We start from the raw sequence: 15,850 nt of genomic DNA, 5'->3' as shown, positions 1-15,850 counted from the left end.
AAGATGGTGAAAACCTTATTTTATTTTTGAAATGCAACTTCTTCGCAGATCACTCCACGTAGGGGCAAGCCTTCTATGGAGGCGCTAGCATGTTTAGGGAGTTTTGCAAAAGCTATGGGTCCTGCTATGGAACCTTATATAAGGAACAACTTACTGGATGCCATGTTTTCTGCTGGCCTGTCAGATACCTTGGTGAAAGCCCTTGATCAGATAGCTTCTAGGTAAATTACCTAGATCAATCAATGTATCATTCGACTAAATTATTTAGCTTTTGTGAGCATGCCATGTTATTTGAACATAGATGCTAGTCATAATGTGGTTATTTTCAGTAGTATTACATTTGGTGATTTACAATTCTAGTCAACCTTTGTTGATATTTTTGTATATATCTATTTTTAATGCAAAATTTTAATTTTTCCAGCCTACCTTCTTTACTGCCAACAATACAAGAGCGGTTACTTGATTACATATCTGTAGTGTTGTCCAAGACACCGTATCGAATAACAAGGTCTGGTGGATCAGTACCTCGTGCCAACACTAGCATCTATCCTCATCAAGTTTTAGATGTTTGTGGTCCTGCTCTGGTACAGCTTGCATTGAAAACTCTCGCAAACTTCAATTTCAAGGTTGGCTCTACACTGGTCTTGGATTTAAATAACATTCCTCAAGGCTTGTACAACTATTTGTCCATTGTAGGTACTTCTAACTTTCACGTATGAGTGCAGGGTCATGAACTTCTTGAATTTGCAAGGGATGCAGTGGTTCCATACTTGGAAGATGAAGATAGTGCAACACGAAGAGATGCTGCAATATGCTGTTGTAAACTAGTGGAGAATTCCTTTTTCTCTGGATCTATATCTGCACATACTAGCCGAACTGGCCGCCCTGGTGGTGGAAGGCGGCGCCTTCTCGTTGAAGAAGTAGGTTTCAGAATTAAAATATATTCAAATCTTCATGCATCATCTCCCACCATGGTTTTACTCTACATCTAACCTATTTTCTGGGGATTAATTACACTTCATGATCTTCTTTGTTTATAGCTTGAATTATATAAGTTATTTTTGGTTTTGTATTTTTTTATATAGAATGATAAATTTTGATGCCTGCTTCTTTGTTATAAAATGACTTCATCTTTGGGACATTGATAACATGGACATTAACCTTGTCTGCTTTTGCCTTAGCAGATGTGCCTTTAAAATTGAATGGCATCTTAATATGTTTCTGTTTCTATTAATTGGTTTTTCTGATGCTGCAGATTATAGAGAAGCTCCTTATTGCCGCCGTCGCAGATGCAGATGTTGGTGTGCGGAAGTCAGTTTTTTTGTCTTTGCATGCTAATGGAGGTTTTGATGAATTTTTAGCACAAGCTGACAGTTTGCGTGCAATATTTGTTGCACTCAATGATGAGGTAATCATTGATGTACTAATTTATTTTACTAAACCATAAAACTGTTTAAGTTTGTTTTAAGTAAGATCAAATGAGCTTATGATGGTTTGCGCAATTGCAAACAAGTTCCTTTGGTATCCTTCACTTTACAAAACATGGTTCATTAATTCCTTTTGGCTAATACTTGTTATTATGCTGGAAATGGAAAATTTTCTCTTATGAAGGATTTTGTGTGCCTTTTCCTGTTGTGAGCACCATATATTATCATTATTGGTGGTGTTATTCTTTTGAAATCTGTGTTTAGAGAATTCACTAGCACTTAGTCCTAGAAATATCTTTCTGCATGCTCATCATAATAATATGTTAGTTTTATAAATAAATTAGATATAATACTATTCTTAGAAATACTAGATATCAATATGTTCAAATACTAGATATGTTCATATGAATAGTATAAAATGTTAGACATATACAAGCATACTTCTACCTCTTTGAAATCTATTTTCTTGTTGCTAGGTGGACCACTATTCCTATGAAAAAGTGGATACTACTGTCCTTGTACTTCAACGCGAGTCTTCTTTTAGAGCAAATTTTGTCATTTTTGTATTCAGAATCCCATCTCTTGATGTTGCTTCTTATCTTACTCTCGTCACTTATGCTGATATCAAGCCTAGGTGACTAATGTGCTTCTGATCTTAATTAATAAATTACTGAATTTAATTAGTGCTGAAATTAAATTCATCCCATAGCATCAATCACACAATAGCCGGAAATTAAATAGCGAAGCACAAAACATAGTTTCACACATATATTGGTAATTGCTCTTTTCAAATAAGCTTTTCATTCCTTTGTAAAACTTTCAAGGAAACCTCCACAAGCTGCCCACCAAAACAGTGCTGTGTAATTTTTGAATCACCCTGAACTTGAACAGAATGACTACCTGAGAAGTACAGCCTGTAGTACATACTAAAAACCATACACTTGTATAACTTCTGTCCATACCGTTGCATGGATTTGTATGATCATGTATGTAGGATTGTGTGGAGCTGTTTTGTACAAGTGTATTGAACGGTGTGTTGTTCAGAGATGTCTCTTTCTTGGCTGCTTGCAGTCTTTCTTGCTCTCAGTCGCTCAACCTGCTCATGCTCATAGGAAAATTTTAAGGATGGAAATTTATCTTAAAAGTACAGAAATTTTGGTGAATCTTACTAGTCTCTAATATGCAAACTGTAAAATGTTTGGCTATATTTTTGTAAGTATTCCAATTTATTATGATTTTATATAGTATACATTGTACAATGTACATAAAATTGAAAATAATTTACCTAAAATTTGGACAAATCAGTTTCAGAAAAAAGTGGAAATTGATGAATCTTATTTTGGGATAAAACATAGAAAATTAGTCCACTTGTGAAGTTTAGCCCCTAAAATTTTCCTTGCTTGCTCTCATATTTCTGAAAACCTCTATCATGACTTGTTTTTATACTTTTAATTGAGACCATAACCTTAATCTGTTTTTGAGTTTACTCCTAGTCTAAGTCATGCATGCACGAGATACATTTTTTTAGAGTTAACAATGAAATATAGGACTTTCACTTGTTTAATAATGTGAATCACAAAATATAATCACTTTTTCAAAATTAGAATTACTTCTTAGGAGAAGGTCCATCCAATCTTGCAATTGCCCTAGGCCATTCACCCTTGGTCAAATTAGCATGACCCAAGCAAAGTATTCATGGCTACTCAGGTGAATGTATCCATCTCCCCTGTTCAAATCAACATGTCCCAACCAAGTCTGTTTGGCTTCTCAGGAGATGGTTTGCCATATCTTGCATAGACATCAACATTCCCTCTCAACGAGGGAGACATTCTGCATCACACCAAGCTTGTCTCTAAAGTATACAAACTTCGATCAAGATAGAGGCTGGGTGAGAATATCTGCAATTTGCTCGTCTATGGATATGTACTAGAGCTTCACTACTCTCTACACCACGTCTCAGAGGAAGTGACTTGATCAAATAGTCATGCTAGTAGTTTTCGAAGCGACATTGCTTCACCAATTGCGACACTAGCTGTGATATACTTTGCCTATGTTGTACCAAGTGTGACAAAAGTTTACTTCTTGCTAAACCATGATATCATCGCTGATCCCAAGCTCAAGCAACACCTCGAGATGCTCTTTCTATCCTTTCAATCCCGACGCAATTTGAATCAGTATATTCCTATAGCCTCACTTCACCACCTAAGACATATCTCAAACCATATCCAACTATACCACGCAGGTATCTCAACACATGCTTCATAACAACCCAATGTACATACCACGACTCAACCATAAACTGGCTCAGGGTGCTCACTGCAAAGCAAATATCATGCTTAGTGTTAACCGGGTACATGAAGGATCCGTCAATTGCCTGTACATCTTGGGATCTACCAATGTAACGAACAAAGTTTGTACTATGCAATAATCTTTAGAACACTTTGAAGACAAAGACATCCATTGTAAGACAACAAGTAATTATATATAAGAATATTTGAATACAAGTGAGATGTTGATTACAACAGAGGGTCCCGTATATATGCCTAGGCAGGCACCCTTTAACGAATGGTCATGTCCTTAGAGACACGCCTCTTTAATACTAATCACTAATTAATTAATCATTATTACATTTATCATATTTATTTACGTTAGGATCTAGGTTTGAAGGACTCTATGGTCACCGGAAGACCCCTTCTAGCTATGCTCTTATTAACGGGTTGGAATTTACTGTCAATAGCTAGGGGATCTCCCCAGTGCAGAATCCCAATTATACTCTACACTATTTGGTTTAGGGATTCCATATGATATGTAGGCTCAACTGCCATCTCCCTGGTTGAGGTTTGCTTCGGACAAGAGGGAGAGTATCGGTTAAACGAGAATGTATAGACTTCAACAAATGCAAATAAGTAGCTGATGAACACCCAATAAAACAAATACCATAAATAACAACAACATAACTTCAAAGCATGAATCCCAAGAAAAGTGTTGTTAGCAAGTCTTTAAATAAGACCACGCATAAATAAGAAATAAGTTTAGCAACCAAGAATGAGTTCGTGATTGTTAACCATTGAAACCACAAGTGAGTGCACAGTCCACAATGATACAATGCCAATATCAATAAAACAATTTATCAACATAAGCATAAGGTCAACATATCATATACCATCCATGTGTTGCAAAGGAAATCCCACAGCACAAGAAGACACATGAGGAGATAGTACACCAAAGCTCATAGGAACTTTCAATTCATTAAGCTGATAATATTCATGGCACCAACATATAAGATCTTCATCAAATCCATCAGTGGAAATAGACCATTACTCCTTGCATTCACTAGAAGATCATAATTTCTCATAACAATATGCACCAAAATGAGTCCAAAGCTAAAATTCCTTTACAATGTGTCATGAGGGTATATTTATAGAAAAAGGGTGACTTTTGGTTTACCCGTGACTCTTGGACATCCTCATGACCTTTCGAATTCCTACTTGATTCTACTCTATCCTACCTTGCTATTCACAACAAAACAAATTGATTCTACTCTTAACAACTTAGTAATTGAATATTTCGGGACATCTATGTGCAACTACTCCACAAGGTAGGTGCGCCAAAGCTTGTACTCAACAGCTATTGTGGCCACCTTCCCCTGCTCTTCATCATGTCTGTGGAGGCATTCAAGGGCATCTGGAATGAGAGTGCTTCTCTTGACCTTGATTTGATTACATAGAGTTACCAATTTTGTATACATCCTCACTGGCTCCATCACATGCCGTGTAATGTTTTCCTTTGTTACCTGTAAGTCTTCTGTGCTGGAAGCCTGCCTGAAAGGGTCGATAAATGCTTGAATCTCCTATAGGATTCCCTCTTGCTTCCTTACTTCTCTAACTACTCCTATGGAAGGAACGCCATGAACTTCAATCACAGACTCCAACCCACTCAACAAATGTCTGTAAGAGGCAAGAACTCTGTCAACATATGTGAGGCTCCCTCCTAAGGTCCTCTAACTAAAACTAAATTTCTCTAATTTTAAACACCAATAAGATGGGAAATAACTTTTTTATATCTATACATTAATTTGATGATAATATACCATTAAAATTTATTTACGACAAACTAAATAAGTAAGAATTTCATTGCAACCATTTACATAGGTAATCAATAAACAGAGGAATACCTTTTCCAATAGCTTAGTTGAGATGCTCCTGATTCTGTTGGGATTCTCCTTTTGACTACCTGATTGGATTTGCTTCCTAGCCAACTAGGAAATATTTCCTAGCCCAGGGAATCTCCACAGATTCCCTAACCCTCCGAGCTCAAGTCCAACCAGATGTAGTGTGTCCCAGTTTAACAAACACTCTTCAGATCCAAGTTTGTATTCCCTCTTTTATCACTCCATTCTCTCCCTTCTCTTTCTCCACATTCCTCTCCCAAAACATAATCCTCTAAAACAAAATCGAGACCAAGGATCTCCCCTCTCTCCTCTCATCTTCCTTCCCCTTTTATGTCTCTTCCTTCCATCCACCTCAACTATCTATCATTAATGTCATGACTACCTCTTCATCCTTTCATTTAGTATCCTTGACTTTTTTTACCATATCTTGTTCAAGTAGATTTGAGAAGACATGTTGGGGATAAGATATGAATATTTAATTTGGACATTAATTGGAAAAGACCATATCTTCTCCCAAGTAGATTTTGAGAAGACACCTTGGGATATGGATATTTAATTTGGAATAAATGGAAGGAGACCATATCCTATCCAAAATTAAATTTGAGAAGACAAGTTGGGAATTGAATAATAACAATAATAAAATTTATATTAGTAAATAAAAATTACAGTTTCACAAATGTAGGTATATACCAATATTTCTTGATAATTATAAGTCAATATTTTCAGGTAATTTAAACACTAATAAAATTTGCATGATAAGATTAAGTAGGGCATTACATGCGCCCCTCCTTCTGAAAACTTCGTCCTGAAGTTAGAGTGAAAAAGATACAAGGAGTTTGAAAGCAGTTTGACAATAAGGCATAACAAAATAGAGAGAGAGTTATAGTAGTAAAATTTAATAAGTTAGGCAATGATACCACTTCCCATCAAGAGTCTCCAACTAATCTATATCCTCCTATCCTTCCTAACCTACTTCCATTCCCACCTTATCCATCCTTTGCTGTTATATACTATGGCATCGGCTATACCAATCTAACCACTGATAAAACCAATATGGCGGAAGCGTCGACTATATCGACCTAACTTCCCTAGCAGGCAACTGGCAATCGTCATCACACGTCTAGGGGAGCGTGTCCATCATTGCCCTCCCACGATTCCAAGTTTGGAGGTTACACGGTGGGAAATACCTCCACCCCTCCTTACATATAGGGTCAACACCCTAATATGGACCACACTACAGCACTAGTTGGATACTTGTCATCGAATAATCTAGCTAGGTAGTCTTTCCACCTGCCATTTACATTTTACCCATGTCATAAACGTGCATATCAAGTAGATACCAAATGTAATAGGACAATGTATATCATACCATTCCTCATTGGATGTCTCGACCTTCCCCAATGGAAGAGTAGATCTTGGTTATCATATAGTTCTTTCTAATCTACAGGTTAATTCTCATTCATGCATATATATAACAACAAAATAGATATAGATACGTGATCTTAAACATCATATTATTAAGTCTAGTATCCACGTGTCAATTTTGTAGTTCATACTGGAAATAAATCTTACATTAGATAAATCATAATTTCACTAAGTCATTCATTAGATCATACATCAAACATTTCAATCATCAATACCTAATCCATCTAATGATTTATATAAGTAGTTTCACCTGTCCAACTAAATGCATCAATATTACATAGCGTTCATAAATAAATAACATGAAACTACAAATAGAGCCTTAGCATAGGTAGCTATCTAAGTCGAAATGGGCATCATAAATGGTCAAAAGTGAGGGGTAATTGTGACATATAGTCTTTGCATCCTCCCGAGTAGCAGATCTTGGGTTATACTTGTCCCATTGTATCTTAACTTGGTCCACCAAGTGATGCCTGAGTTGTCGAACCCTATGGTATAATATGCAAATTGGTTTGATCATTATGGTTCCCATGTCTGAGACCTAAAATTCCCTCTAGTCGAGTTTGTGGGATTCATTAGAAACATAATGTTATAGGACAGATACATAAAAACATCATGAGTTTTATGCAAGTGGGGTGGTAGTACAAGACAATAGGGCACTGGTCAAATTTTCTCTTGATTCTAAAAGGTCCTATCAATAAAGGTGGTAACTTCATACCATTCTCAAATTGAATAACTAAAAAATAAAAATAAAATCTCGGTCCCCCACTTTAAAACTTCAATCGGTACTATGTGCATCAATATAAATCTTTTTCCTATCTTGTGATTCCTTTAAACTTCGTTGAATCTATCTTACCTATTCCTCCTTTTTTGAAACAATCCTATCGTGACTATTACTGTGTCTTCCATCCTTTCGTCGACTCAATGGTGTCCTGCATGGCCTCCCATATAGAGCTTGATAAGGAGGCATCCTAATTGAATTGTGGTAATTTTTATTATAGGAAAACTCTACCAATGGTAAGTACCTTTCCCACCGAGTCTAATTATCCATGACATACATTATAGGCATATATTCTATAACCCGATTTACTCCTTCAGTCTTTCCATCTATTTATAGATGATATGCAGTGCTAAGGTTTAACTAAGTCCCTAACACTAACTGCAAACTTGTCCAAAATGTATATGTAAAGCGAGAGTCCCTATCAAAATGATCTTTTTGGGTAACCCATGTAGCTAGATAACTTCACCTATAGATATTCAAGCCAAAATGGGAGCAGTCTCTTAAACAAGGTAGTTAGCCACCTAGAGATACCAAATACATGGCCAAAATAGAATATGTTAAGGTTGTTTCTCTAAGAAGAGAGCAACTCATCCTTCCAGTAATCCATAAAAAAAAGATATTTGCAAATAATGGTCATGACCACCTTTACAAGTGGAGTGACTTCAAAGAATATGCCAAGGTAATTAGAGTCTTGTAGACAAACAACGTAACTCCTCCAAATGGAAATAGTATAAAGATGTTAGGGAATTATCTCCTAGGATCAACCAAATTGGCCATAAATAGTAATCCCATAGAAACATGTGCCACAATTGTCCATAAAGTTGTTATAACCTCCTCAAAGAAGTGGGGCGTCCTCAATCAATGTGCCAAAGTGGTTAAATGCACATGTACCAACACCTCTCCTCCAAGGAATATGATAAATAGTTCACCCTAAGAGATTGTGTAATGAGGCTAGGACACTCTCCAATATAGTAATAAAGGATCTTCCCAAACCAAGAGAAACTATATGATACAATGTGAAAATAACATACCAAGTGACCAAAACCATGGGTGTCAATGTAGAAGACCACCCGAGCAAGGTCTGAATGCCTCCAAATGCATGAGAAGATGCCAAATAAGGGGAGTGATTTCCTCTATCAAGAAAATAACTACTCACAACATGCCACATCATAGCCAAACTATAAATATCCATTGGCATTCTTCAAGCACAACCACTTTTCCATGTCATCAAGACATCCACCAAAAGGGACATCAATTATGCAACAAAGGGTGGGTGAAAAGCAATTGTTGAGAGAGAATATTGAATTTGGAGTTTATTATGAGCACAATCTGAATTTGACTTGGTGCCCTCAGTGCTTCTTTTAGCAGAGGTTTTTATTTCCCACAAAGGTGTAGTTTAAAGGTCACTCTTTTATGCCATTATGGCAGAGCCAATGAAAAACAAAATGCAGGAACAACAACTGGGGAAAGGCTCCTTCATATCGAAGCTTTGGAAGCCAGTTCTTCCACAATCGTACAAAAACCATAACAATGAATAAAGGCCTTTATGTCATGATCAACAGAACAAGAGGAGGTAACATTGTAAATTTAGAATCCCAAACTAGAGAATAAAAATAATTTAGCTCCTATTAAATCTGATGGCAGTCACAATCACGATGATGCATTGAGAAGCGACAAGAGTCAAAGATGATTCATTGTTGATTGTTGAACTAGAGTCAAAGATGCCAGGCATGGTCATTCAAGGCCTAGTGCTACAAGAGTCTAGCACAATGGGCATTGTTGAAGCTCTAGCACAATGAGCACTACTAAGGCTCATGTGATAAGTTAGAGAGGGTTGCAAGGGCTTTGAAAAAATCAATGTAAGTTTTTTTTTTTTTTTTTGATATTTTGGGGGAAAGGAGGGCACACACAGACACACATATAAAACCAATCATTCTCTGAAGGAAAAATGCTTCATATATTACACTAAAAGCACAACCAATTTGCAACTACATTTTGGAGCAGAGGCCTAACAATAATGGCTTCTTCACTCAGCACACAGTAGAAAAGCCAACGTGTCAGCTTTAGCTCCTACTTCAAAAGAGGCTAGATCCTTTTCTGAAAGATAAATCCTAGCCATGATCTAATCTGCTAACTCAGCCTTAAGGCTGAAAATTCTTCTAAGTTGAATTTGATAAGCTCCTTATTTGTTGTTGCCGTGCAGCTCCTCCTCCACAAGAAATAAATGATTTGTCATATATCATACACCAGATATCTCCAACATGCATCCTAATCATCTAGTTATCTCATAAGATAATTCTAACCACCTTTCATGTCCAACAAACAAAACTACATATTTTATTACAATCTAATTCCACATACTACGCAGCAACTCCAAAAATCATGCCGCATTGATGAATATCACAATGTCCATTTGACCAGTCTATTGCATGGAGTTTATCCTCAACTGCCAGGCTCTAATGAAGGGCAATCCAAACTTTTAAACTTTGCAACTTAAGATTACATATATTGGGTTTTCATTGGTAAAAGGAGAAATGAAACAGAAAATCCTAACTACAATTTTGTGCAAGGAGGAGTTAGACACTCACCTTCCTCCTATTTATTTATGTTCCTTTTTTATTTATTTCAATACTCAAAAGTAATTGCATCAGATGCACTTTATTATAAGCGAGAAAAAAACAACACACAAGACTATTACAAAATGCCTTTGTAGTGAAAAGTGTATATTGCAACTGCAAATCGAACCTGACGAAAAAGAGTGAAGGAAACAAAAATATCATGTGTTAACTAGATGACTTGGAGTAATAAAGCTGCAGCATGGCATTGGGCAATGATGTGCAACATCCCACTCTAATTCTGTGAATATACTACAAAATTTGTTTTCCTTAATTTTAAATTATATGTTAACAATTCGGCAGAATCAATTCATGATTTTGAAACATCTAGGTGGAGAACTGAGTTTGTTAAGTCCATCCATATTTCTATTCCAACACTTGCTCTGATTTTAAATGAACTTGTGCACTGATATCAATAGAATAAGCTGAACATGGGTATGTAGTCTACTGAGCTTCTTAGGTTGCAATTCAATGTTCCTGTTATAAATTAAAAGAGAAAAAAAAATCAAACAGAACATTTGTATTCCTTAATAGCAATATTGAGATACAGACAAGAGAAAGCCTACCAATCTATATTCAATGGAGAAAGCCAGTCTCCCAGAACTGCACTATGAAAGAATTTCCTTTTTCTGCAGCCTTTGGTTGCGAACTTTAGCACTCTCTTTGCAAGTTGGTTCTCTTGGTTCAATCTTCAAGGGGAACCGGAAAGAATTTGCCAAAGCCAACTTTCAAAATGACAAAGCATCATCTAGCCTTGTTATGGCTGCGGGATTATTCACGACATAATCAACAGGATTTACTTCCCAAGGCCAGCTTTCAAATTTACAAAGCTCTCCAGTGAAAGTAAGCGGGACTGTTCACAAGCACCATCCTCTTGTTGTGGATATGGCCACATGAAATGGAGGCCAGGGTGACCTTAGGTATCCGAGGCATTCAATACGGGGCGGAATTTTATATGCAGTACAAACCATGAAAGGAGAAAGAAGAAGTAAGAACCATTGGACAGACCATAGCCTTTAATAATAAATCTATAACAATTCCAGAAGGACACTCAGACAGCAGGACTTGATATTTGAAACCAGCAATTCATTTGCTTGCTGGTGACGAACTGGGCACAGTCAAACGCTTAGAGGATGGCCTTTATTGGTCTTATCAACAGGCAAAGCCACACATAGTAATCACATGCAGACAAAAAGACTCAAACGCTGAGGGTAGCATTTTATCAGTATCTGCTTACCACAAAACTGAGGACTCGACTCTTAAATGCAATAGGAAGCTTACCACAGTTCCTTCTTTGCACTATTTTCAAAAACCATAATGTCAGCCATGAAATATATGAAGAAGTGAGGAGAATTTAACTTAAGGGAAAATCCAAGAGCACTGAAAGAACTGAATTGCAACTCTGACTAGCATACAAATTGCTATTGATCTTGAATACCATATTTTTATCACTCAAGAATGCTATGACAGAGAAAACTGGGCATTGCCTACTTAATTGGGTTCGTTGCTAACACAAAACTAATCATGTTCAGTTCAACTTGCACAGTGAGTTACTAAGGGGTTTCCCTCTTACCAGGTACTATCCACTGCCCACATTGGAGGCCATAGCTGATTGTGTAGAGACAATGTGATTGGTCTCTTCAGAAGACACTAGAAAAAGTCAGATATGCTGAATTTAATATATTCTTTGGCTGTTTTCAAAGGTGGAGGCATATTATAACATGAGGAAGGTGAAGGAACTTGAATGAATGATGATAACATATTTGTTTGAATGTCTAAATCTTTTGATGTTTCCCAGTTTTCTCTTTGCATCCAAGCTCTCTTGCTCTATCAAATGATTATTAGCACCACTTTCTTAATTTTTGTTCCTGGCAGAGAGGCAAACTTGATTACCATGGCTTGAATACTGTCTTGAGAACTAACTGTTATCACATTGCATGTTGTACTTCAAATACACATTGAATTTTTCTTCAGCAGTGGGCTCTGTCTATCATGGTAAAAGTATTGTTAGTTATGCTGATCCTCAACCCGACTGAAACATTCACCTGCACCATTTGACGAGACCTCAAAGTTACTGCCTTAAGTTAACTTTTGATATTCTGTGATTTCCTCTCAAAAATTTGACATCCAAAAAGTTTATCTCTACCAAGGTCAATGGCATCACCTGCCAACGTAACACCATTGTCAAGATCTTCTGCAGATAGTAGAATCACTTAAATTTGATCATCTTGCATATTGAATTTTAGTGTTCTCTTATGTATCCTTTCCAGTTGGATGCTTCTTAGAGTTATTCAATCTGAGTAGCTTATCTAGTGCAATGGAATCAGGGTCCAGCAATGATGCATCATTTTTGAATAATCAAATTGAGACATTACTTTATATTTACAATCATGACTCAGAATGAGGGTGGAATTAAAATCTCATCAGACTTGATAGCTTTGGACTTTAGATTACTAGATTGGCTTCCTACTTCTCACATGAAATCCCTATTTCCTGCAATCGAAGCAATTCAAAGCAGGGGAGCTAATATTCAATGTTCATATGTGCTTCAGCTAAAATAATTAGCATAAACTACAAATAAGTTTGCAGTGGAGTCTATATGTTACACGTTTCAAACACACAAGTTCTTTGGTTCCATGAATACATTTTATGATATGCTAGGCCAGAGAAATAGTGATTTGTTTACCCTTAGTAACCATCTTGATAGTGAAGGCCTTTGCCTCAAGGGCAGAATGCCAGACAATGGTAATAATAAACGTGCTGAGATTGATAAACTCTAAAATTGTGACAGCTAAAGTGTCTTGCAAACAAAACAAAGCAGGGTCAAGGATTTTTGTGAATGTTATCCTCGAACCTTTTCCCACTTCCGATGTCAATATATTGGGACCTATTATTAAAGGCATAAGAGCAGGGAAATCATCGTCGAAAGAGAAACCAGATTTTTAACTTTCATTGCCTGCCCCTCTTTTCGCAAAGTTATGATTTGGGAACGACTCATAAACTAAAAACACTGCCTCTATGAATTCCTTTTAGAGTAGCGGATGACTTTTACAAAGGTTTGGCAGAATTTGGACACTGATTTAAAACTATCACTTGTATGTCAACAGAGACGGGCTTGTTCACTATGTCAACAAAGGGGCCTGCATATGGTGTAATTTTTTGATTCTCAAGTACATGTTCCTTGGTAGAACATGTGTCCATGATATACCAAACAAGCTGTGCATCCCTCTATGAAAACCTATAGTTATGAAATCCATGTTAATTTCTTAATTACTACTCATAAAGTAAATAAAGAACTTGCGTGCCCAGGACACATCCTGAACTAATTATTATTTATGTAAATTGTCAACAACTTTGATTCTTGTTACTAAATCTCACGCTCATTTTTGAGCATAAGGTTACATTTTTTGAAACTGTAAATATCTCCTTTAGTAGAACATTGTGTCCTTGATATTACCGACAGATCAACAAGCTTAATACTTGTATCACATTCTCATCTCTGAGCATCTGTGGAAAACATTTCTGAAGATGTTCTCAGCAAGAGTCCAAGCTTTCAAGATGATATACTCGTGGAGCAGCAAATGTCATGTAGATCAGAAAGGTCAGCAGAAGAGACAGAGCATACAGAAAATTTTAATGACTGCAATGATGATTCAGTTATGTTTCAAAGCCGAAACTCACAGCGAGAGCAACCTTTTGACTTTGAGAACAATGGTGCTATATGGGTACTACCTGAGCCTGAAGATGTTGAGGATGAAATAGAGATTAGCATGATTGATGAAGATGACGATGATGAAGATGGGAGTTGTGGTTTGGCACACTCATCAGGAAGCTTTAGCAGCAACGAATTTGAAAGCAAGGAAAGGTCAAGTGAAGATCATAGAGAAGCTATGAGAACGGTTTTGGATGGACATTTCAGAGCTCTTGTAGCACAGCTACTAAAGGGAGCAGATGTATCTGTGGGTGAGGAGAATTATAATGACAGCTGGCTTGAAATAGTCACTTCATTGTCATGGCAAGGAGCGACTTTTGTAAAGCCGGACACAAGCAAAGGAGGAGGAATGGATCCTGGGGGATATGTTAAGGTCAAGTGCATAGCTTCAGGGTGTCGAAGTGACAGCAAGATCATTAAGGGAATTGTCTGCTCAAAGAATATAAAACATAAGCGTATGTCATAAAGGTACAAAAATCCAAGGATAGTGGTTACCAAAGGGTGCAGTATATGTCATGGCTGACCTCATGGCAGTTATATGCAATGTTTTAAAACTCCGACTCCGACTCCGATTCGGCCGAGGGTCGACTCCGACTCTAACTCTGCCTCGGTGTCGACTCGGTCGGCTCGATTTCAATGACTCGATCGTTGTAAAAAATACATTAAATATTTTTTTTTTTAATAAAAAAAGACATAATTTTAAAGATTTTCATTGATGTTTCCAAACATACAACGTTAGAATATAGATAGAAGACAACATATGATCAAATTAGGCTCATGAATATATTCATTATATCAAAATGGCACCCAGTGCACTGTCCAATACATACATGATGATGATGTAGAGATCAAAACAAAAACACATAACCAAGGGGGCTAGAAATGGCCTCTACAACAAAAATAAACTGTGACTAGTACTACTGGCTACTGCGAGAGGAGCCAAGATCATTTGGATCAACCTCTGGATTAGAGTCAAACAGGGTAGAAGTGGTAGCACTAGGAGGCTGTGCAGCAGCTGCAAGCTGAGATAGACGAGATATGCACTTCTGTCGTGGCTGAGCAGAGGAAGCGCCTACAACTGGAGGATTCGCTAGCTCTTTGGTTGAGGATGGTACAAGTGGATCAAGTTTTGCATTCAATTGAACATTATGTTCGAGTGATGCTATCGTCTGTAAATCATAATCAATATCCTCATCAGAAGCAAACTCTGCTGGATGACTCTCCACTACCCAATCTGATGTTGGATCAATGTCTTCCAACACAATGGGATCTGAATCAGGTCTTTTGTTCAACAATTGGTTGTGTCTGAGCCTGAGGTTGTATTGGACATAGATTAGATCATTTAACCGTTTTTGATCCAAACGGTTTCTCTTCTTTGTGTGAATCCTCTCAAAGACAGACCAATTGCGCTCACGCCTAGTAGCACTGCAAGTTTGACTCAAAATATGAATTGCAAACTTCTGCAATGCAGGACAATGGCTACCAAAAGCCTCCCACCATTGTGTTGCAAAAAACATAGGAGTGTAATGAGTTAGCTCAACAAAATTACAAACTATATCCAACTTTCAAATTATAAACGATTTAACAAAATAAGTATTAAGAATTTGAAAATTGAAATTTTTGTTTACTTGGCTCATCTGCTTCCCTTGCAATCTTTACTAGGTTCTTTCCAAAGGTACCTGAGGCATTGCTGAAGGTTGTGGCCTGTCAGTGTATCTCCAG

The 15,850-nt window shown here is 37.0% G+C and overlaps 1 protein-coding gene across 3 annotated transcripts in view; it reads left to right on the top strand.

The window, feature by feature from the left end:
• Nucleotides 1-15,850, top strand: part of LOC149263930 (serine/threonine-protein kinase TOR-like) — a 491,915-nt gene that overhangs the window by 27,574 nt on the left and 448,491 nt on the right. For all 3 annotated transcript variants that reach the window (XM_089426963.1, XM_089426958.1, XM_089426968.1), the window contains exons 8-11: nucleotides 49-221; nucleotides 422-626; nucleotides 726-920; nucleotides 1,256-1,408. In XM_089426963.1, coding sequence (XP_089283089.1) covers nucleotides 49-221; nucleotides 422-626; nucleotides 726-920; nucleotides 1,256-1,408 — 726 coding nt within the window. The remainder of the gene's footprint in view (nucleotides 1-48; nucleotides 222-421; nucleotides 627-725; nucleotides 921-1,255; nucleotides 1,409-15,850) is intronic.

This window comes from Pinus tabuliformis, chromosome 6 (assembly GCF_031772625.1).
Source record: "Pinus tabuliformis cultivar Carrire ecotype Pingquan chromosome 6, CPIR1, whole genome shotgun sequence".
Lineage (NCBI taxonomy): Eukaryota > Viridiplantae > Streptophyta > Pinopsida > Pinales > Pinaceae > Pinus > Pinus tabuliformis.
This window is presented reverse-complemented; position numbering and strand designations above follow the sequence as displayed.